This window comes from Crotalus tigris, unplaced genomic scaffold (genome assembly GCF_016545835.1).
Source record: "Crotalus tigris isolate CLP2741 ecotype Arizona unplaced genomic scaffold, ASM1654583v1 scf7180000017666.379230911805:20528666, whole genome shotgun sequence".
Classification (NCBI taxonomy): Eukaryota; Metazoa; Chordata; class Lepidosauria; order Squamata; family Viperidae; genus Crotalus; species Crotalus tigris.
In genome coordinates this window covers 16,702,903-16,727,186 of record NW_024096552.1, presented here as the reverse complement: position 1 = coordinate 16,727,186, position 24,284 = coordinate 16,702,903, and the positions used below count along the sequence as shown (strand labels likewise).

General features: G+C 38.3%; 1 protein-coding gene across 13 annotated transcripts in view; it reads left to right on the top strand.

The window, feature by feature from the left end:
- The window catches only part of BBS9 (Bardet-Biedl syndrome 9), a 273,478-nt gene that overhangs the window by 64,105 nt on the left and 185,089 nt on the right, over positions 1-24,284 (top strand). For 12 of the 13 annotated variants that reach the window (XR_005555992.1, XR_005555988.1, XR_005555990.1 and 9 more), the window contains exons 14-18: positions 3,372-3,476; positions 3,879-4,019; positions 4,122-4,217; positions 20,493-20,665; positions 21,305-21,457. Coding sequence is in view for 7 of the 13 variants with exons in the window: in XM_039336807.1 (XP_039192741.1) it covers positions 3,372-3,476; positions 3,879-4,019; positions 4,122-4,217; positions 20,493-20,665; positions 21,305-21,457 (668 nt within the window). In the remaining 6 variants the exon portion in view is untranslated. The remainder of the gene's footprint in view (positions 1-3,371; positions 3,477-3,878; positions 4,020-4,121; positions 4,218-20,492; positions 20,666-21,304; positions 21,458-24,284) is intronic. The other variant, XM_039336805.1, reaches the window with a different exon arrangement.

Sequence of the window (24,284 nt, the reverse complement as noted above, 5' to 3'; positions counted from 1 at the left end):
TAACATTGTAAATTAGCTGAAGCACAAAAAGGAGAAAGTTAGAAACCAAATATCTTTTTTTTCCTTTTTGTTACCTATTTTGCTAGTTTCTTTTTTTTCTTTTTTTTCAAGATGCACAACAGTAGTATATAACAATATAGTGGAGACTGGGTATTAAGTTCATTTTAAGGCAGAAACTTTATTGTATAACAAATAGAGCCAGTTTGGTGTAGTGGATAAAATGCCAGCCTACAAACCAGGAGACTGTGAATTTTGGTCTCATTTTATGCATGAAAGCTGGCTAGTGACTGAGCCAATCACTTCTCTCAGTCCAACCCAACTCAGTGGGTTGTTGTGGAGAAAATAGGAACAGAAAGCATTTTATGTAAATCTGTTGCCTTTAGTTACTTATAGAAGGAATAAAGGTGGAATAAAAAAAATACTAAATTAATAAAATAAAATATTTTGATGTAATTTGCAGATGCTTCTTAATGTTATACTTGGTTTTGATATAAAAGCTAAATGTATATTAAAAATAACAATTTAAATCATAGTTAACATTGATATAGCATCTTTTCTTTTTTCTCCAGATAGATCTTGACTTACGACTAGTTATTTAACAATGGTTCAGAGTTGCTAAACAGCCTTAGAAAAGGTGCTTTATGGCCTGTGCTGCCCTTCCTGTCTCCCCCAGTCAGGTAACTTAATTTTGGTGTTTGGCAACTAGTTTGCATTTACAGCTAGTTTTGCCAAACACTTCATGGCTTTCAATTGCCATATTCAACCTTCTCTGCCAGCTTCCCCTGAAAGTTCGAAGCTGGCAGGGAAAGTTGAAGGCAAAGGGGAGCTCAAATCCTTTGGTGGGCTCCAGGAACATTTGAGAGCAGAAGGACTGTATGCTAGGAAGATTTCAGCTCTGTACAGAGTTAAAATTCTCCAGCAGATAGTTCTTTTGCTGTATCCAGGAAGATCACTTAATGATTGTAACCAGGAGTGCTAGGATTTTGATTGTTGAGTGATTCAGTCATGTGGTTTGTCAGTCATTTTGTTTAATGAGTTGCCTTGCAGGAGAATGGGTGGAAAACAAATTTAATTAATAAATATATAAAAAATAAAACAACTGAGATTCAGATCTCATTTATGGTCATAAGTCAAGGACTAGCTGAATCTTTAATGGTTATAGTACAATATACTGTGAATCTTTAGTCAACACTACATATGTGCACCGTATTGAAATAATATAATACATTATATATAATATATTGCCTACAAAATATGTAGTATTACATCTAAAGTGTAACAAATTAGATTAAAAATAAAACTAAATTATAAATAGAAACATGGCTAAAATTAATTCTAAAATTAAAAGGGTGGTGAAAGTGATGCATCTTCATAGGTTTTCTAAACACAGAGAGTGGGACCAAATGCGGCTTCTCAGTATGTGTTGCATTGCTTTGGAGCAACGCAATAATTCTCCCCCCCCACACATGATAGAAAGTGAGATTTCTTATAGGGAGAACTATCCTTAACAACTGGAGAGATTTGTAATAACTTGTCCATTTTTCTGTTAACCAGAAAACTTTAATTATTTAATGACAATCTATAACCCATTGGGTCATGCTTTCAGAGATACTTCCTTAGATCAGATTCTTCAATGTGTCCAACAATGATAGAGATTCTAATATATTGCTTTCATTGGAAAATGTGGGATACATTCAGAGATGTATCTTCCTTGAAAATAGCCCAATTTGAACTGTATAGCCCAGTCAAACATCAGCATAGAAAAAAGTTTATGTGATTTTGTATTATGTTATATACCTTTTTATGATGATTTTAATTTCATAAAATGTTTTATAAAATTTGCCAAACTTCAATGATTTCAACCTGTTTTTGGAGGGATGAGGATGATTAATTAAACCCTATGTGGAGAAAGACATTATTTTAGTTTGGAGCTTCTGGGATCCTACCTGACATGTCTCTAGCTGGGTGTAATCCAAAGTATAAGGCTATGAAGGGACTGGTTCCTGCTAGGCAAAAGATCCTCTTGCAATGCACCACAGATGCAGAAACCTTCGCTATTACAGTTAATCCAAGGCAGTGAGATAGCTTCAGAGCTCTGTATTCCTTAAAGTTGTTGTTGTTTTGGTGTCTCATAGTTTAGTAAATAGATTCTACTGCATGTAAAATAAAAAAATAGTAGTTTACAATGCTCCAATTAATACTGGGACATTAATAGTAGTTTACAATGCTCCAATTAATACTGGGACATTTTGTTGTTGAATAGATCAGGGCTTTAAAACCAGTGGTACGGGTACCACCTATGGTACATTGGCACCTGGCAGGTGGTACACGACTATCCTAGGAAAGTGGTAGTGGGGGAGGGGAATGAGCTGAACCAGTGGCAGCACCGCACAAGCCTGGCCAAGGGATGGCTGGAGTTGCACAGCTGTCAGGGCTCAGCGGAAGCACCAGGATTAGTGTCGCTTTCCAGGTGATCGGCGCTTCTTCGGGGCTGTCAGGGCTCATTGGTAGCGCCAGGATCAGCACCAGGCTCCGGCTGGAGCTCGGCGCTGATTCTGGTGCTTCTGCTGAGCCCTGAAGAAGCACCAATCAGCTGAAAAGCAGCACTGATCCTGGTGCTTCTGCTGAGCCCAGAAGAAGTGCCAATCAGCTGGAATGTTGCAGCATCTCCAGGGTCTTGTGATTTACATTCAGATGCTTGGCAACTGATTCATATTTATGACGATTGCAGTGTCCCAGGGTCATGTGAAGTGACCAAAACCTGCTGCACCACCCAGCAGACGGGGGGAATAAAAGCCAAACACCCCCCACCCCATCCCCGCTGCCAATCCTCAACAGAAATGCTCAGAACAATGAAAACCTCGGACAGGAGGAAGAGCGCCACTGGGTGGACAGGTGTCTTGCTTGGCTGTGGCTTGGGGGCACTTTTTTCAGTGCCATAGCAACTTCGAACAGTCATTAAGCGAACTGTTGTAAGTCGAGGACTACCTGTGCTTTATCACTTTTTTCCTTTTTTTTTGTCATCAAGTTTTTGGCACCTTGCTAGGCGACTGGTGGTACTCAGATGTTGCCATATCTTAAAAGTGGTACAATGGGTGAAATGGTTGAAAAGCCCTAATCTATTGGACTAATTATGATTTTGAATGAAATATTTGACAAATTTCAGTAATTTCAGGTTTCTTTTATTATACACTAATTTTTTACATGAAAAAGACATGTAAATAGCATTACAAGTCTTTTTCAGTATAGGATAAAGAATGAATGAATAATGAGTTGCGACTGAACTGATGTTTCTTTGTTATAATTTCATAGACAAATTTCTCAGTCTCATTTTCCAATTTACCTTTTCATTGTTTTGTTTGTGTTCACAGAATCTTCTGTATCTAAAAAAGTTGTACTTTTTGCTTTTCTAAAAGGGAACTATCTACCAGCAGATTTGGAAGGTAGTGTTATAGCATCGTACAATACTGCAGCAGGTAAATTATTAGAGAATATAAATAAATAATAAAATAATTATAGTAGTTTATTTGAAAATAATTCTTTATATAACATTTTATGTCAATGTCTTTGTAGAAACAATTGTTAGTTACTTTATAAAATAAAACATTGAAATATAATGTACCATCTCAATTTTACCTTGGTCTTTCTTTCTGTGGGGATGGGCACCATGTTATCTTTTTATGATCTAAAAACAGCTATGTATCTTATATAGGTGTTAGAAACATTACTGAAAATGCAGTGTTGCAATATAATTTTCTCTTTCCCTTATAAATTAAACGTTAAAAAAAATCAAAAGTGACACCAAAGATCAGGCTTAGAGATGCATTATTGCCTATTCCTAAAATTGGGGTATTTTATATATGAATGATTTATTTCAGGTGCACCAAGGGTTGCCCAATGCAAATTCCGATTACCTTTGCGGCTCGTTTGTTTTCCTGCTCAGCCTTCAAAAACAGCAAGCCAGAAGTTAACTATTGATACCAACAAACCTACAGTCAGCCTTATTACTCTTTTTTCAGGTAAAAATTCAAACAATAAGCCTTTTTAATAAGAAAATGCCTGCAATAAAGAAGGAAGTTTGGAAGAAATGATGCAAACTGTGTTTCTTCTTTTTCATGTAGACTTTGCTGATCAAATTGATGAAGATCAACTTAATGTGTTAGGATTTCAATTATTAGCTGGCTCCAGAGTCACTTTACTTGCTTCGAAAACATCTCGTGAGTATCTGATTAATTGAAGTAATTCAGAGTTGGGATTGGATTATACAAGAACTATTACTAAGATGTAGAATTGGTTAATTTTAAAATTTGGTTTGATTAATATATGCTATAACACAGGGCTTTTCAACCTTTTCACCCATTGTACCACTTTTAGGATATGGCAGCATCCGAGTACCACCAGTCGCCTAGCAAGGTGTCAAAAACTTGATGACCAAAAAAAAAAAAAAAAAAAGGAAAAAGTGATAAAGTACAGGTAGTCCTCGACTTACAACAGTTCGCTTAGTGACTGTTTGAAGTTACAATGGCACTGAAAAAAGTGCCCCCAAGCCACAGCCGAGCAAGACACCTGTCCACCCAGTGGCGCTCTTCCTCTTGTCCGAGGTTTTCATTGTTGTGAGCATTTATGTTGAGGATTGGCAGTGGGGATGGGGTGGGGGGGTGTTTGGTTTTTATTCCCCCCGTTTGCTGGGTGGTGCAGCAGGTTTTGGTCACTTCACATGACCCTGAGACACTGTAACCGTCATAAATATGAATCAGTTGCCAAGCATCTGAATGTAAATCACAAAACCCTGGAGATGCTGCAACATTCCAGCTGATTGGCACTTCTTCTGGGCTCAGCAGAAGCACCAGGATCAGTGCTGCTTTTCAGCTGATTGGTGCTTCTTCAGGGCTCAGCAGAAGCACCAGAATCAGCGCCGAGCTCCAGCCAGAGCCTGGCGCTGATCCTGGCTCTACCACTGAGCCCTGACAGCCCCGAAGAAGTGCCAATCAACTGGAAAGCGACACTGATCCTGACAGCTGAGCTCTGACAGCTGTGCAGCTCCAGCCATCTCTTGGTTAGGCTTGTGCGGTGCTGCCACTGGTTCAGCTCATTCCCCTCCCCCACTACCACTTTTCTAGGATGGTTGCGTACCACCTGCCAGGTGCCAATGTACACAGGTGGTACCCGTATTACTGGTTGAAAAGCCCTGTACCATCTCTTTCTTGAGCCCTCCAAAGATCATAGACAAGTATGACCAAAGAGAGATTAGTCATTGCTTGGACCTAACAACAAGCTATTTTTGGGATGCTATAACAAATCCATGTAGGACTAGAACAATAAAAATCATTAGTTCTTATGTAAAGCATACTTTTGCATGAAAAAAGACCAATGCTTGAATTCTGAGTGCCACTCAGTTAGTATTCATAAATTATGGTATTTCATTAGATGGAACTGTGATAATATTCATGGTGAAAAAAGGCCAGCATGTTTAATAATCATATTAACAATGTTTCTATGCATGTGGAAAAATATATATGTACTTCAATTTATTTACTAATGTGATTTATTTATTTTTGTCTAAGAATTTGGCTTATGTAAAAAAAAGCCACTATTCAATATGTGCCATCATAGCAATTTGCACCAAAGATCTGGAATATGCCAACATCTCTTGCAACCAAAATTGTTTCAACAATTTCATGTCAAAACCCATTTCCTTTCTATCTATTTACGCATTTACTATCGTATTCTCAGTTATTCTACTTGTTGTATCCTGTCTTCTACTTCTATTGTACAATAGCTGGTATTACTACTATCAGGTCAAACTGGCCATCTTCTCTAATACCTTATATAAAAAGGAAACAAAAACAATCCAACACAACAACCAAAGTTGCATGTACTCCATTGCATTAAAGTTGGCAAAGGATCCTTCGTCCTAGGACAAGATTTTAAGCTGGGTTAATTTATTGAGTCCAATCTAATGGACAATGCTAGTAAAATTCATAGTACCATGTTGCATTATACCTCTATGACTATCATGATAACCACATGCATAAGAAATCTAGTTAGGGGGAAAAGTAATTTCACTGTACACAGAAAATGAAACAATATTAAAAATATATCTGATTAATGTAACACTCATAAGAGACACCTAGAGTGTCACTAGACAAAAACAAAAAGTGAGGCTGACCAAGAATATATAAGTGCCCATATTGGAACTTACCTTATGGTGATAACAAAGCATAATTACTTTTCTACTCTCATTGCATCTGTAAATAGTTGATCAGTGGCCCTGTTTTGGGCAACCAGATCCTTCCTGGTTAAGGAGAAGCTGGGGAGTCCTTGCAGGGTCACTATGAGGAATATTCTTGGCATCTATCAGAAAACGTTGCTCAATGATTGAGTTGATCAATCTACTTAGTCTACTACGTAGATCCTTTGGAAGAGAGGGATGCATCTGAGTCTTGTTATCTGGGGTTTGAACCTTGTTATCTGAAGTTCAAAATAGTTGCTCTTGAGGAAGTGTACAGAGTCCTTTGGCTATAGACTCAGCCACTTGAATTCTGGATCCATGGTGGTTGGTTGGTTGGCATCCCAAAAATAGCTTGTTGTTAGGTCCAAGCAATGACTAATCTCTCTTTGGTCATACTTGTCTATGACCTTTGGAGGGCTCAAGAAAGAGATGGTACAATCACCCTGGTTTTCTTGGACCTCTTATAGGCTTTCAGTACCATTAACCATGATATTTTTCTGGACTGGCTTTGAGAGTTGGAAGTGAGAGATACTGTGTTATTATGGTTCTTCTTGTTGCTCTGTGGCGATTTCAGTCTGTTGGTGCAAGAAGAGGGTCAAACCTACCCCCTGCAATATGGGATGTCTTAGGGCTCAAGCTTTTTGCTGCTCCTTTTAACATCTATCAGTATACAAATATTATATATTTCTATTCCTAGCCAGACAGGTGATCTTGTGGTGATGCTGGTCATGTGGAGATTGTAAGGGTTCAGATGGGGAGGAGATGGCTTTGACTCAATCCTGGCAAGACAGATTGGTTTTGGGTTTGTGGCTATCCCTCCTGCTTCAGATGATATTTCATCTTTGAATCTGGATAAAGTGTTTGTGGCACTCCTCCAGGCTGGGTGAAATTTGCATGTCCTCCTAGACTCATGGCTTCTGCTTAAGGAACAGGTGGCAGCCATGATACAAGGGCCTTTGCACAGATTTGTCTGCCAGTTTACCTCCTAAATTGGGAGGCCTTGCTCACTGTCACTCATACGTTGTCACTTCCTTTTTGGATTACTGCAACATGCTGTACCTGGGGCTGTCCTTGAAGATCACCTGGAATCTACAACTGATCCAAATGCAGTGGCATGCACAGTGATAGATGTCTTTAAATTTGTCTATGTAACATCTCTGTTGTGTGACTTTCATTGGCTCCTGGTTTCTTTCCAGATGCAATTCAAGGTACTGGTTATTACCTTGAAAGCCCTATATGACACAGGACCAAGTTATTTGTATCTCCCCAAGGACTTATAGCCTACTGTCAGATCAGATAGGATGGGCATATTACTAGTCCCTTCCCTTAAACATTGCCATCTTATGGGATCTAGAAATGTGTGTTTTCCATAGCAACCCTACCTTACGGAACACCCCTCTCTGACGTTTGGCAGGCCCCATCCTCCAGCCTTCTGAAAAGCATTTAAGACAGGCACTGGGATAGGGTGAGATTGAAAAGAAAACTTATTAGTGGACTTACTCATTAAAATTTAATGATGCCTGGTTTAAATGTTTGTGCTTTTAATAGATATAAGTATGCATTCATGGTACAATGTTATTTGAATTGTTGGTTAGGAGCTGCCCAGAATTTGATGTAAGATGGGTAAAGGAAAGGTAAAAGAGTCCCTTCAGATTTTATTCTGCTAGCCATTACTGATAAGCCCTGCTTATCTCCAGTTTGAGGCTGTTAAGCCAGGGCTGTCTAAAGATGTTTCTGTGGTCATGTGGCAACTAAAACAATTTGTAAATACAATAGTTTGCCACATAATGCCAATTGCTGTTTAATAAGTATTATCAACTGAGCATGCAATCTAGTTGGCAGTATTTTCCTTCTCAGCATTTTAAGTTGTGCTTTGTAATGCTAAGTTCCTTATTTTTAACCATTCTTCATGTACACAGCATTTTCCACTGTCCTTTTTAAAATTTGAGACATTCAATTCCATGAAAGATTTGGAAATATAATTATTCAACTATTGTCTATTCTATTTATATGGATTTTAGAGATGCTGTGAACAACATTCTAGATTTTGGTGACATGAGGTTTTCATTATAGCCTCTAAGGAGAAACATCTGGGGAAGAAGTTAGGTATGGATTCTCACAGTATCAGTTAATTTACTTTTGTAAATTACATTTTTGTCTGTGTTTAATTGTGTGATCATTTTTTTTGCATTATCCTTTTAAATAAGTTTATATTTTTAAAAACAAAACAAGAATATTATATATCAAAATGTTGAGAATGCTTAAGATTTTAAAACATTAATAAATATAAAATATTATACTTGTGCAAGTGATGTAAATTTAGTGCTAATTATTTGTTTTACAGAGCTGGAAATTTAAATGATGTACATGTCTGAATGAAACTTCAGCACATGTAAATCTTTGTTGATTCATTAATGGAAAGAAAGGAAGTGTTGTGTTATCCCATCAAATGCTTTTGCTAGCTAAAGTATGCTGTAAACTTTTAATTTTGGCAGAGTGCTTAATGTCCCCTCTCAGAATAAGTTTTGCTTCCCACCAATCATTCTTTTCTCCAGTCTGATTTATTTATTTCCAAATCTAATATGATATATGCAGTCTTACTATAAGCTTTCCCACAGTATATCTGATAGACAAATAGATTAAGATATTGCAGTCTGTGATTTTGATTCTGCTGCACTATATAACCCGTAAGTTGTAATTCTGTTTACACTAACCTGGAAGTAAATCCCCATACTGCTTTACATCTTTGCCGTATGTATGTATGTGTGTGTATGTATGTATGTATGTGTGTATGTATGTATGTATATGTATATACATACATGTATATATGTATACATGTATGTATATATGTATGCATATACATATATGTATATATGTATATGTATATGTGTGTGTATATATATATATATATATATATATATATATATATATATATATATATGTATATGTATATGTTTTGCGGGTGTTTGTATATGTAGGTCTTTGGTTCAGGTTTTCTCCCATGTAAAATTGGAAGTGTCTTGGCGATGTTTCGACGAAGTCCCATTCGTCATCTTCAGGCTGGTGTTTTCAGCTTCGTGCTTCGAGCAGCAAATTTACGTGGGAGAAAACCCGAACAACCAAAGACCTACATACAAATACCCGCGAAAACCTCAGAAAACAAATATCGAACCTCTACGGGGAGGAAATCTACCATCTGACCAGGACCTATGAAAAACTTGAAGTCCAAAGAGCTTCCATTTTATGCGACCTCGCATTCCTACGCAACTGCCGAGATCAAAATCTAATCCCCACATGTTTCCAACTGAAATTCCACTCCAACTCTGCAGCCACCCAACGGATCCTGAAAAGAACAGAATTGGCCCTAATCAGAAATGAACTTCACACAAAAAGATTCCTCCTAGACCGAATTAACAAAGATCTCCTCACACTCCACCTCAAACTCAGCAACAAGATCCACCCCGCACTTTGGGACAAATCCAAACAACTCGCCGTCTGGAGAGCCGAAACACAGACCACCCTCAAGACAGATACACACACCAACAAACTCCGAAGACTACAAGAACGCCAGAAACAAACCCCTCCTCCCTCACAGCCACACATGAAACAAACAGTGCATAACATCTCAGATAGGATCCTCACCAAAGCCGAAACCAATGTCCTTTCCAAAGGATTCAACTTTGCAGTCGCTCCCAAACACATCCCCACTGAAACCATTATATGTGGAGTTGAAACCAGCCTGACCAAAATCAACCCCGACGACGCCAACAGAATCAGACTCGAAATCACCAACATCCTCTGCACCAGCAAGCCACCCAAAAGCAACTTACCCAAAGAGGAACAGACAGCACTACGTAACCTGAAAGAAGACACCAGCATAATAATCCTACCAGCAGACAAGGGCAACGCCACGGTGGTTATGAACACATCTGACTACCAAACCAAATTAACCAACCTACTCCAAGACTCCACATACAAACCCCTAAATACAGATCCCACCACCTACCTGGAAAAAACCACCAGATCCAAAATAAAAGCCTCCCCCATTAGCGAAGAGATCCAGCAAAGAATCATTCCCAGAGAGAAATCATCCAGATGCCCTAAACTCTATGGTCTCCCCAAGATACACAAAGAAGGAACCCCACTCAGACCTATAGTCAGCTCCATAGGCTCACCTCTACAAAACCTAGCCAAATTTCTCGCCAAACAACTACAGCCCTATGCAGAATCCATCACCTCACACGTAAAAAACTCATTCCAGTTTATAGAGATCATAAAGAAACAAAACTTACAGCCCAGCGACCTACTAGTGAGCTTCGATGTCATATCCCTCTTCACCCAAGTGCCTATCAAAGAAGCCTTGACAGCTATCCAAAACAAATATAACCCCCCCAAACACATCTTAGATCTGACCAACCACTGCCTATCCAACACATACTTCATCTATAATGGACAAAAATACAAACAAACAGAAGGAGCACCCATGGGATCACCCCTCTCACCTGTCATTGCCAACCTCTACCTGGAACACTTTGAAACCCAAGCTCTAGAAAAATCGGATCACAAACCCAAACTCTGGCTCAGATACGTAGACGACACCTTCATAATCTGGCCACATGGGAAAGAAAAACTGGACAACTTCCTCACACACCTCAACAGCCTACACCCCAAAATACAGTTCACCATGGAAACAGAAGCTAACAACCAACTTCCCTTCCTGGATGTCTTAGTCTACAAGAAATCCAATGGCTCCCTAGGACACACCATCTACCAGAAGAAAACACACACAAACCGCTATCTGCACGCTCTCTCACACCACCACCCAGCACAGATCAACTCTGTAGCCAAGACACTCATCTCCAGAACAAAACGCTTAGCTGACGAACAACACCTAAAACCCGAACTACACACTCTCACCAATGTACTAACATCCAATGGATTCCATAGAAATAAGATTACAAACCTAATCCAAAAAGAAACCCCCACCAAAATCCAAGACAAAGAACAAGAAAACGGCAAAGCCCTCCTCCCATACATAAAAGGCACCACAGACAGAATCAGTAAGATCCTCCATAAACACAACATCAAAACAGCATTCTGCACAAACAGAAAAATATCCACCATCCTTAGAAACCCCAAAGATAAAATTGAATTAGAAAATCAAGGAGTATACGAAATCCCATGCACCACTTGTCCCACCACATACATCGGACAAACCAACAGAAGAATAAGTGCACGCATTGAAGAACATAAGAACTCAGTCAAAAAAGAGGAACCAACATCTTCCCTGGTCCAACACCTTAAAGCCACAGGACATGAAATTGACTTTAAAAATACCAGAACCATTGCCAAAAGTGAACATTTTAATAACAGAATAATCAGAGAAGCCATCGAGATAGAAAAACGCCCACACAGCATGAACAAGCGAGATGATACCTCCCGCCTACCAGCCATTTGGAAACCCGCCCTTATTGACAAACGACTCCCTAACACAAAAAATGATACCAGACCCACACTCACAAAAACCACACAGGATGTCACCACCACACATCCACGCAAAAAACAAACCCAAAGCCACACCGATGACGAGGCACGACCACAAACCAGAAGCCAGACCACAGCTGCATCATTAGCCACTTTAAACCCCTCCAATCCATACATGAAGCAAACTGACACCCTCCATGAAGAGGAGACACGACCACGAACGCGAAGCCAGAAAATAGCAAGGCAGCCCAAAATCTTAAACCCCTCTGCAACTCAGACTAACCTGAGCACAACAAACAGAACACTCCCCCAGCCAATCAGAGCACAGCCAAGCCCCTAACCATTCAGAACACACCTCCACCAATCAGAACACAGCCAAGCTCCCACCCAATCAGTTCATACCCCCACTGGCAGTTAAAAGGAATAAACAGCTAAGACCACACATTGCTGCTCAAAGCACGAAGCTGAAAGCACCAGCCTGAAGATGACGAATGAGACTTCGTCGAAACGTCGCCAAGACACTTCCAATTTTACGTGGCAGAAAACCCGAACAACCAAAGACCTACATACAAATACCCGCGAAAACCTCAGAAAACATATATATATATTACATTCAATGATGCAATCTTCGATCTCCGGGAAGAGTATACTCCAGTTATTTATTGTTAAAACAACATTTAAAACAATAAAAACAGTTATATACAAGAATTAAAACAACTTAGCTTTCACTGGTCCTCTGCCAGCGTCCTCAGAGTGGGGCTTAGGGGGTGGGAAGTTCTTTTTATCCCCTTGCTGATCCAATTGCCTACTCATTGCCCTCGTGACAGGGCCACTCTTCCTGATTGCCTGTGACTGCCTTGCCTGTTCCGCCCTCTCTTTTTTGCACTCTAACATTGTATTTTCCTGCTTTGTCATCCTTGTGCTGTCTCCCCCTCCCTGCGCTGTTATCATTAGCACACTCTCCAATCCCTCCTCCTTATCCAATGCAAGGTGCCTCCTCCGACTCAGCACTACCCGAATCCTGTTGAGTTGATAATCTGCCTGCCGTTTTTGCATATCATTGCTGGTTTCTATTTCAACTCCCTCCTCCAACCCACCTCCTCTCCCAGCCTGCCGATTCATGCACCCTTTGTTATCCATTCTTGTCATCCTTCCCCCCCTTCCTTCAACCCTCCCACCTGTTGATTAACATATTGCTCCTGCCTTTCATCAACCATACTTATTGATGTTCTCTTCCTCAATATCTTTTCCTTCCTGATCCGCTGCTCTACCTGCTGTTTCTGTTTACCCTCCTCCCCCACTATCCATCTTCCCCTCTCCAATGTCCTCCCCATCATCTGCTGACTTGCCTGTTGTTCGTCCATTTCTGTCCATCCTCTCTTTTCTAGCATTCCTCCTCTGACCTGCTGTCCTACATGCTGTTCCCACATGCCAACATCCATTCCTATTAAACCCTCCTTCTCAAGCTTTCCTCCCCCCCAATCTGCCATCCTGCCTGCTATTCTTATCTGCCCTTCTCCTTTCCTGTCAGTCCCCCCCTCTCCTGTTTCCTCCCCCCCTCTCCAATCCACTGCTCTGTTTGCTGTTACTTCCAGCATTCTTCCTTCCCTTACCTGCTGCCCTACCTACTGTTCCCCTTTACCAACCTGCATTCCTGTTGGACTCTCCTTCCCAAACTTTCCCCCCTAAAAACTGCTGTCCTGCCTATTATTCCTGCCTGCCCTTCTCCATTCCTATCCACCCCACCCTCTCCTATTTCCTCCCCCCCTCTAATCTGCAGCTCTACCTGCCCTTCCTGTCTATTCTCCTCCATTCTTACTCCCTTCTCAAATATCCCCTCTCCATCCGTGAATATGCTTCCAATCTGACGTGCCTCATCTTTTGTGTTCTTTTCTCTCTCCCCTTCTCTTTTGATCAGTCCCCTGGGGTCGGGCATACCCCTCCCCCGTATTCTGGGCCGTACAATCAATTCCGCTGTTCCCAAGAGTCTTACCTGATCCCCCTCTCCTTGCAATCCCCCATCATATCCACCTCCTCTTGCTTTACTACCCTTACCTGTCTGTGACCCTAATGTTCCCTCATCTGTCCCCACCTATGATGTGTCTATGGGATCCTCCCTATGTCTAGTCATGTGGTGAATACCCCCCCCCCACCAGTCCTGGTTTCGCCTCTGACAATCGGCATCCGTCTCCTGACATGCTCTTCCTGCACTCTTAGTGCCTGGTACGCCGAGGGCAGTTCTATCCATCGGTTAATGGATTCGAGTCGGAGGAGGCACCTTGCATTGGATAAGGAGGAGGGATTGGAGAGTGTGCTAATGATAACAGCGCAGGGAGGGGGAGACAGCACAAGGATGACAAAGCAGGAAAATACAATGTTAGAGTGCAAAAAAGAGAGGGCGGAAAAGGCAAGGCAGTCACAGGCAATCAGGAAGAGTGGCCCTGTCACGAGGGCAATGAGTAGGCAATTGGATCAGCAAGGGGATAAAAAGAACTTCCCACCCCCTAAGCCCCACTCTGAGGACCCTGGCAGAGGACCAGCGAAAGCTAAGTTGTTTTAATTCTTGTATATAACTGTTTTTATTGTTTTAAATGTTGTTTTAACAATAAATAACTGGAGTCTACTCTTCCCGGAGATCGAAGATTGCATCATTGAACAATATGCCCGGGATTCGTATTTTTATAACTATTAAGGACATATATATGTATGTATGTATGTTTGTATGTATGTATGTATGTATGTATGTATTATGTATGTATGTATGTGTATATATATATATATATATATATATATATATATATATATATATATATATATATATATATATATATATATATATGAAGGTCTTGGTGTATAAGATTGAGAGTATCTTGGCGATGTTTCAATGAGGTCCTACTCATCAGGCTGGGGTCTTCGGCTTCGTACTTGTGCGAGCAAAGTTTGATCGGAGCTGCCGTCTCTCTATAAATAAATAGTGGTCGGGGTGTGTGGAGTGCTGGCTTAGTTGCTGTAGGTGAATTGGTTGGCTGTGTAGGAGTTATTGTTTGTCGATTGTTTGGCTGTTTCGTAACATCCTGAGTAGTTGAGGTGCTGGCTGTGTGCCCATTAGTCTTTTGTGTTGTAACGACCTGGGTAATGGGTTGTGTGATGACATCCTGAGATCTAGTGTAGTGATATCCTGAGTTCTTTGTTGCACCATCCTGGGTGTTTGGCTGTGTTGTAACATCCTGAGCTTTGGCGTTTTAGCCTCCTGAGTTCTGTAATGTGATGTCTGGGGCTGAAGGCTGTGAAGTAACATACCAGGCTTTGGTTTGGCTGAGTTTGCGGTCTAGCTCTGTGTTCATGGTGTATGTCTGTTTGCTTTGTGTGGGGGTCAGAGGGAGGTGCAGCAGCTGGTGATGTCGTTGTGGTTTGGCTTTTGGACTACAACACAAAAGACTAATGGGCACAAAGCCAGCACCTCAACTACTCAGGATGTTATGAAACAGCCAAACAATCCACAAACAAATAACTCCTACACAGCCAACTAATCCACCTACAGCAACTAAGCCAGCACTCCACACACCCCCACCACTATTTATTTATAGAGAGACGGCAGCTCCAATCACACTTTGCTCGCACAAGCACGAAGTCGAAGACCCCAGCCTGAAGATGACGAGTGGGACCTCGTCGAAACGTCGCCAAGATACTCTTCATCTTATACAGGAAAAGACCCGAATACACCAAGACCTGCATACCTATACCCGTGAAAATCTACGAAAACACACACACAAACACACACACACACACACACACACACACAAAATATCAGTATACAATTTTATTTATGTATTTATATAAAATATATATTTATTTATGTATTTATATAAAATACATATTTCTGAGAAATAATGTTATGTACTATTATTTCTTCTTGTTTAATCATTTTCTGTGTGAAACAATAGCTACTATTTTTAATGGCTGCCTATTTTACCTGTGTGTCAGCAGCTACCTGACTTGGTAATTTAGTAACTTAAGTAACTTGGACCTTAATTAGTACTTCAGTGGGATCTAATCTGTGAATTTTAGGGCTGTTGGTATAGCAATATACAGTACATGGAAAGATACTTTCCCTGTATATATTGTATATCGCAGGGGTCTCAAACCTTTCTCCCTTAGTTCTGGGCTGATTTCTCAATGTTCTCATGATCATTTAAACTCCACGAGGTGAGATCTCGCATGAAGCCCCAGACCAAAGGAGATTGACAGTTGTTTTGTGTTTCTTCCATTTTTGAATAATCACACCACTGTTGTCACCTTCTCACCAAGCTGCTTGGCAATGGTCTTGTAGCCCATTCCAGCCTTGTGTATGTCTACAATCTTGTCACTGACATCCATGGACAACTCTTTGGTCTTGGCCATGGTGGAGAGTTTGGAATCTGATTGATTGATTGTTGTTGTGGACAGGTGTCTTTTATACAGGTAACAAACTGGGATTAGGAGCCCTCCCTTTAAGAGAGTGCTCCTAATCTCAGCTCGTTACCTGTATAAAAGACACCTGGGAATCAGAAATCTTGCTGATTGATAGGGAATCAAATGCTTATTTCACTCATTAAAATGCAAACCAATTTATAACTTTTTTGAAATGCGTTCTTCTGGGTTTTTGTTGTTGTTTTTCTGTCTCTCACTGTTAAAATAAACCTACCATTAAAATTATAGACTGATTATTTCTTTGTCAGTGGGCAAATGTACAAACCAGCATGGGATCAAATAATTTTTTCTCTCACTGTATATCAGTGGTTCTTAACCTTTTCTATACTCCGCATTCCTAGAACACTTCTGATGTATTCTCGCAGCCTTTACAAAAGTTTGAAATAATGGCAATGAATTATGCATATACACTATAATTTTGAAAACCCAAGTTTTCGCACCCCCTGGAATACCATCTCGCACCCCCAGGGGGTGCAAGTATCCCTGGTTGGTAACCCATGCTATGTATAATATACATATGAACCTTCATGTGTCTATTATATATATTTTCTAAAATATATTCAACTTAAAAACTTACGAATAAAATAGATCAATAGTTATATCAAGTATTAAAACTTAAATTTACTCCATCTTCAATTTAAATAACTAGTATTTCAAAAATCATGTTAAAAATGTGCCATCATTATGCTAGAATTATTTTTAGAAGTAATAAAATTAGGGTTGCTTGTTATCATTAACAGATGGGTTGTTTGTAAAAGACATGTTTTTTAAATAAAACATTTTTTCCTTTATATGTTGAAAAGAATTTGTCATTATCCTATCAATGAAATTTACTTTCTGGCGATTATTTCAGTAGAAATGTAATCTTAGAATATTGATTTATGAAATTGTTTAGTAAGTAATATTCTACAGCTTTTGCTATTTTTTTCTTGAATGGCTAAAGGTTTCACAAGTAGAATATTAAAAAATCCTCCCTTATTCTTATTTTTCTTTCTTATTCTTTCTTATTTTTCTACTGTACTTTCAGAAGTATTGAGTGAATGCTACATTTCTTTAATATTGAAATCATAATATTCTATGGCTAATTCTTTTTATGGTTTGTTTTCATTAAGGAATTATATGTAACCACCACACAGTAATTACAAAACTTTTACTAGTATAGCACAAGGCAGAAATTCTTAATCTCAATTATGAATCTAAATTTTATATCAGTGTTTAAAATTAACTTGAAAAGATATTTTTTTGAATAAAATAAGTTAATTGTGGGAGAATGTGATGAAATAAATATAGAAATACTAGATTGATTAATGTTGGTAGTATTAGGTTATTAGACAAAGAAGGAAGGTATAACTCTGACTACAGCTGTGGCATGTAACATAATATAATAAAGTGAAATATTTTAAGAACTAATATCACAACAATTATTTTAAGAAGTGAGTTTTTTCCTTGCATTTGCTTATATTTGAAAAGTATTAACATACAGAAATAAAATATAGTATTCTTCTAGTTATTATATAATGAAGAAATCTATATGGAATAGACTTTGTTCTGCCTCTTTCCTGGAGTACTCCAGACTGTTGGTGTTGTTTCTAGAATTATAAAATGCAAAATTGTTGGCAATAGTACTGTCACCTTCCAATCAAGACATTTGCACTCTTTACTTGGCTCTCTCAGACCTAGCAAGATCAGTACATATTGATTATAAACATTACTTATATTTTAATGCTTCTGATCCAGTCGCTAACTGAGTTCAATAGCCCATTATTTCAAGATTTAATAAGTTTTTAATTACAACTGTGAACTGAATAAAACTTTATTAATACATTTATGTCCCAAAATGGTCATAAATTAGAATTTCAGTGAAATGTGAAGCAATAAAACCTCAATTGTTGACCACCTCCTACACTGACCACCTCCCTAAGCAGATTTAATTTTCGTAGACTAGACATACACTATATGTACATAATAGAAAGCCAACCTTTCTATACTGACCACCTCTTTAAGTTGTATCTTGACCACCTGGACTTTGCCCATGGTATTAATTTACTCCCTAAAACTTGACCAGTTGAGTCCCTTCTGCACCAAGAGCAAAAGAGGTAAAATGCAGAATTGGTATCAATGAATTTCTTTCAAGAAGAATATCAAAGAATACAATATTTTTGACTCTGATTTGGCAATTTAACAATAATTATGGATTCATTCCATAATAAAAAAGACTTAATTTTTTTCCATTTCAAATCTTTTTCCTTTTTTAGGATCAATAAAAAATAGCCAGTGGTAAAATGAAACAAATATACATACAACATATATGAGTTGTTTTACTTGTTTTACCTTGTAGTGACTATCAAAGCAAAGCATCATCAACAACATGCAATTTGTATTTAGTAACCCTTGTGAAAGAAAGAAAACACAGTTTTAAAGTGTAACAAACAATGTTTAAGTACAATTTTAGAGACAATTACGAAGCAGTCATATGAGAAAGAACCAGGTTTTTCTCTATGCAAATTAAGTCATGATGGCAAAAAGGAAGGAACTGAAAGAGCTGACATTGAAGGAGAAGGTTGATATTTTATGTTTTCTAGAAAATAGCAGCTAAAGAAAGTGGAACATTTTGATGTCAGCAAGACAATACTAAGCAATATTCAGAAACCTAAAGAAGAGTACCTGGAAAGATATGGTAAAGAAAGTGGAGATTACAACGGAAAAGGAAAAAAAAAATCACTGGATGAAGTCAGTGAAGCAGAACATGTTGGTTCAAATAAATGAGGGCCGTTTGCTAAAATATTTGCAAAGGAGCTTGGGGTATCAGATTTCCAAGCATCAACTGGTTGGTTCAAGAAATTTAAACTGCAACATAAAATCTCCCAGAAAGTATTGTGTGGTGAATCTGGTGAAGTTCCAGTAGAAGTTGTTGAAGAATTCATTGAAAAGTTTCTGGACTTCACCAGTGGCTTTAAAGATGATGATATTTTTAACACTGACAAGTGAGGACTCTTTTTCAAGGCTATGCCTGACAGGAGCCTCGTTATGAGGGATGACAAATGTAAGAGTGGAAAGCTTTCTGAAGAAAGTTAAGCTCTTCCTAGCTTAACTGGAGAGAAACTAAAACTTTTGGTGATTGGAAAATCAGCAAAGCCATGCTCATTCAAGAACCTGCAGCCCAAAGAACTTCCTGTCACCTGGAAATCTAACAAATCTGCACAGATTTGGTGCCCTATTTGAGGAATGGATAAGAGGTATTGTCTGAGAAATGAAGAAGAAATGGTCCATTCTCCTTGTAGTGGACAATTCTTCTAGTCCTCCCCAAGTAAATTATCTCACAAATACAAAACTGAATTTTTTGCCTCCAAACATAAATTCAAAATTCAACCTCTCGACCAAGGCATAATGAAAACTTTCAAAATGCACTATTGAGCCCAGCTTCTGCAGTGGGTAATTGCTAAAACGTAAACTTATGGTCCGTATGCAGAAGTAAAATCATCCATTGCATCAATTACTGCTCTGGATGCTGTTCTCTGGATTAGTTCTGCTTGGAATAAAGTTCAGCCTGAAACAGTACAGAAGTGCTTCAAGAAAGCTGGATTTGTTACAACTCAAGAACAAGATGTTGCATCCCAGCTAAATAGCCTACCTCCCATGGGGGAATTTGAGAGAGTAGATTTTGAAGATTTTGTTGCAATGGATAACAGTGTGGCAATCTGCAATGAACCTGACCGAGAAGCAATTTTCTAATTAGTATTGACTGAGATACAACCTAGCAGAAAAGTGCTGGAAGCAACTGATGAAGCAGAAGAATTAAATGAACAATTAAGTGAGGAGGACACAGAAATTGCAGATATTCTGAAAGAAGAGGATGTCAGTCATTTAATAATGCAATTAAAATTGTTTGCCATGGAAAAATGTCCAGGTATGCTGAGTGACATACAGTAGCCAGCGTTGGGAGTACTTTCTCTGCTTACCTTCATAAAAAAAATAAAAAACGGACTAAAATCTATGAGAAAACAATACATATGTAAATGTATTGACTTAGTATGATACCATACTGCATGAATGATTTTCCTGTGTGTGTTTCTGTATGACATTTTAAAATAAAAATTGTACAATAAAATGAGTCACATGTACATATCAGTACAGTTGTTTTGTATTTTGACCATCTCCATATGTTGACCACTTTCCTTCAGTCCCTTGGGTCATCAGCTTTCAGAGGTTTTATTGCATTTATTGCATCAATAAAACATTACTTTGATGATTTATACCACTTAGAGCTGAAGAGCAAATAATTTTTGCATTTATTTTTATTTTGAAGAGCGTTACAGAATCCAAAGTGAACAATTAGAAGACATTTGGCTAATTACAAAAGAACTCACTCTTCGTCTTGAGCAACATTTCAGGAGGCAAAATTACAAAGATTTTGTATGCACTTTTTCTGGTCCAATCCCTTTACAAGACTATTTTGACATAATTGATCATCATTTTGAGGTATGTTCATAAATATATGTGATTTATGATTATCAATGTTTATGTTTTCTTTAGTTGTTATGACTTCTAATTTTTATTAGAGTGATTATTTGAGAGCAAGAATGCATACCAAAATACTCTATAAAGTATTTTTTGAATTGCTAAATGGCAATTTAATTATTGAAAACTTTTTATTATTAAATACTTCTTTGGGAATAAGTCCCAAATATGCTTGCTTACTTCTAAAAAAATAAGTATAAACTTTTATGTAGTGAGTTTTAATATTTAGCTTTCCTCTTTGTAAAAATATTTTACAATACTTTAAATATTTTAAAATGTAATGATTATTCAAGGAAAACTAGAATGGTATCTCTTAGTCTGCTAGTTATGAAAACCATAACATTATTGTGTATTACCTTGAGTTCAAAAATTATTTTTAGTACTAATGAAGGAGAATATTTGTAGTTCGGGTTGAACTAATTATTTTTAGTTTCAGTAATAACTGACATTTATTTAGTTTATTAATGATGAGTGTATAATATTGCTTTCATAATGACCATGGAAAACCAATAACTGGACTTTTGCAGCAATTGTAGCACCATATATTTTGTGTTCTAGAATACCATTAACTCTTTCTTTGAAAACTTTTCTTAATTATAGCTTCGTTTGAATGCTGTGAAGTATGAGCAACTATTAGCTGAAAGAGCCATACAGTTTAGAGCTATTGAACGGCGTTTACTGACAAGGTTTAAAGATAAAACTCCAGCTCCACTTCAACATCTGGACACCTTGTTAGAAGGAACATACAGACAGGTCAGGCTTATAAACATATCTATTTTTAATGTTTTCCATCAAACACAGTTTAAAAATATATATATAAAGATACCTTCCTTGTTACATTTATCATAGAACAGTAAGTTGTTTAACCTACTATTCCCTGCAGTGTTCCAGATGATCTGCAATGGTTTTGTTTGATCTTTTAATATAGGATTGCTATTCAGAGATCTCATGAACTTTGACAGTATATCATTCTTTCCAAGCTGGAATACTTATGTGAAAATATTTTATTGTTCAGAACTTGTGTAAACATTTACATATATTGTAAACTGATGGAATAGTTCAACTGCTGTAACATTCACAACAAAATAATCTGAGACTAGCAGTCTCCTTTTATAAATGTGTTTACATCCTGGGTGTTTCAAAGGCTATAGCTGAAGTAATTGAAAGCAAACTGGCTGGTATTCTCTTGTAATAGATATAGTTTGATTTTGTATCTCAGCCATGCATTACTTTAAAAAAGAGTCCCATCAGGCAGACTCTACAGCCATCTGATCTTTTACAGAGCATGCTTGGTTCTGTCTAAAAAAATCCATGGTAAGGTCATAAAGGTAGCAACCATGATTCCATAGCATAATTCTCTTATAAAGGAGGCTCTATAAGTCTTTGATGATGATAATAATAATAATAATAATAATAATAATAATAATAATAATAGGCGCCTTGGATGCAATCCCAAAACAACTGGAGCATCACTTGAACACCATTGGCATTGACAAATTCGCTATTAGTTAATTGCAAAAGATGGCCTTACTAGGAACTGCTTCCATCCTGCGACGATATCTGTAATACCATCAAACATCCACATCTGCCTATCCCAGGTCCTGGGTAAGGACTCGATAGGTAGACAAAATGCCAAATCCAGTCTGAACATCTGGCTGACTGTGCGATGATCAATAATAAAAATAATAAAATTTGGAAGGGATCTTGGAGGTCATCAAGTCCAACCCCCTGCTCAGGCAGGTAACCCTATACCATTTCGGACAAATGGCTGTCCAGTTTCTTCTTAAAAACTTCCAGCATGGGAGCATTCACCGCTTCTGGAGGCAGGTTGTTCCACTGGTTAATTGTTCTAACTGTCAGGAAGTTTCTCTTTAGTTCTAGGTTGCTTCTCTCCTTGATTAGTTTCCATCCGTTGCTTCTTGTCCGGCCTTCAGGAGCTTGGGAAAATAGCTTGACTCCCTCTTCTCTGTGGCAGCCCCTGAGATATTGGAACACTGCTATCATGTCCCCCCTTCGTCCTTCTCTTCATTAAACTAGACATACCCAATTCCATCAACCTTTCCTTATATGTTTTAATCTCCAGTCCCCTAATCATCTTTGTTACTCTTCTCTGTACTCTTTCTAGAGTCTCAACATCTTTTTTACATTGTAGTGACCAAAACTGGATGCAGTACTCCCAAGTGTGGTCTTACCAAGGCATTGTAGAGTATATTAATACTTCACGTGATCTTGATTCTATCTCTCTGTTAATGCAACCTAGCACTGTGTTGGCTTTTTTGGCAGCTGCAGTACACTGCTGCTCATATTTAAATTATTGTCCACTAGGATTCCGAGATCCCTCTCACAGTTACTACTATTGAGCAAGGAACCACCTATACTATACCTGTACATTTGGTTTTTCTTGCCTAAATGTAGAACCTTACTTTTTTCACCATTAATTTCATTTTATTAGATAGCGCCCAGTGTTCAAGTCTGTCCAAATCCTCCTGTATCCTAAGCCTGTCTTCTGGAGTGTTGGCTATTTCTGCCAGCTTGGTGTTGTCTGCAAATTTGATGAGTTTCCCATCTATCCCCTTGTCCAAATCATTGATGAAGATGTTGAAGAGCACTGGGCCCAGAACAGAGCTCTGGGTCACTCCACTACACACTTCCCTCCATGTAGCTGTGGTTCCATTGAGGACCACATGCTGAGTACGGCTGGTCAGCCAGCTACGGATCCATCTGGTGGTGATGCTGTCTAACCTGCATTTTTCTATCTTATCAAGTAATAGGTTGTGATTTACTTTGTCAAATGCCTTACTGAAGTCCAAGTAAATTATATCCACAGCATTCTTCTGATCCACTAATTTTGTCACTTGGTCAAAGAATGCAGTAAGGTTTGTTTGGCATGATCTGTTTTTGACAAACCCGTGTTGGCTTTTAATAATGACTTCGTTTGCCTGTAGGCGTTTGCTGATTCGTTGTTTGATTATCTTTTCCAGAATCTTCCCAGGTATTGAGATCAGGCTGATAGGTCTGTAATTTCCTGGATCCATTTTTTTCCCTTTTTTGAAGATGGGAACTACATCAGCTCTTTTCCAGTCCTCTGGTAGTTCCCCAGTGCTCCAGGATCTTTGAAAAATATAGTTCAGTGGTTCTGAGATCACATCTGCCAGTTCCTTGAGAACCTTGGGATGTACTCCATTTGGTCCTGGTGATTTGAACTTGTCTAGGCTGGACAGGTGCTTTTTCTTGCCTATCTTAATTTGTGTTTCTATTCTGTTTTTATGGCACTATTTTTGATAGGTTGGTCTGACTTTTTCCCTTTGTGTAAAGACAGATGCAAAAAACGAGTTAAATAGTTCTGCTTTCTCCCTGTATAAAAGTGATTGATGAGTTTGTCTTCTATGCATATATCTAGTCCATTCTTCAATGTGTTTATCTCATTTGGAGTCTGAATATGCCATTAATTATGTATTACATATTTTTTTTTAAAAAAAACTTTGTTTTATTTCTCATACTGAAATGATGGATTCCTTTCTAAATTCTTCTTCAATTTATCTGTTTTCTCCTACATATATTCTAATAATTTATGTATATG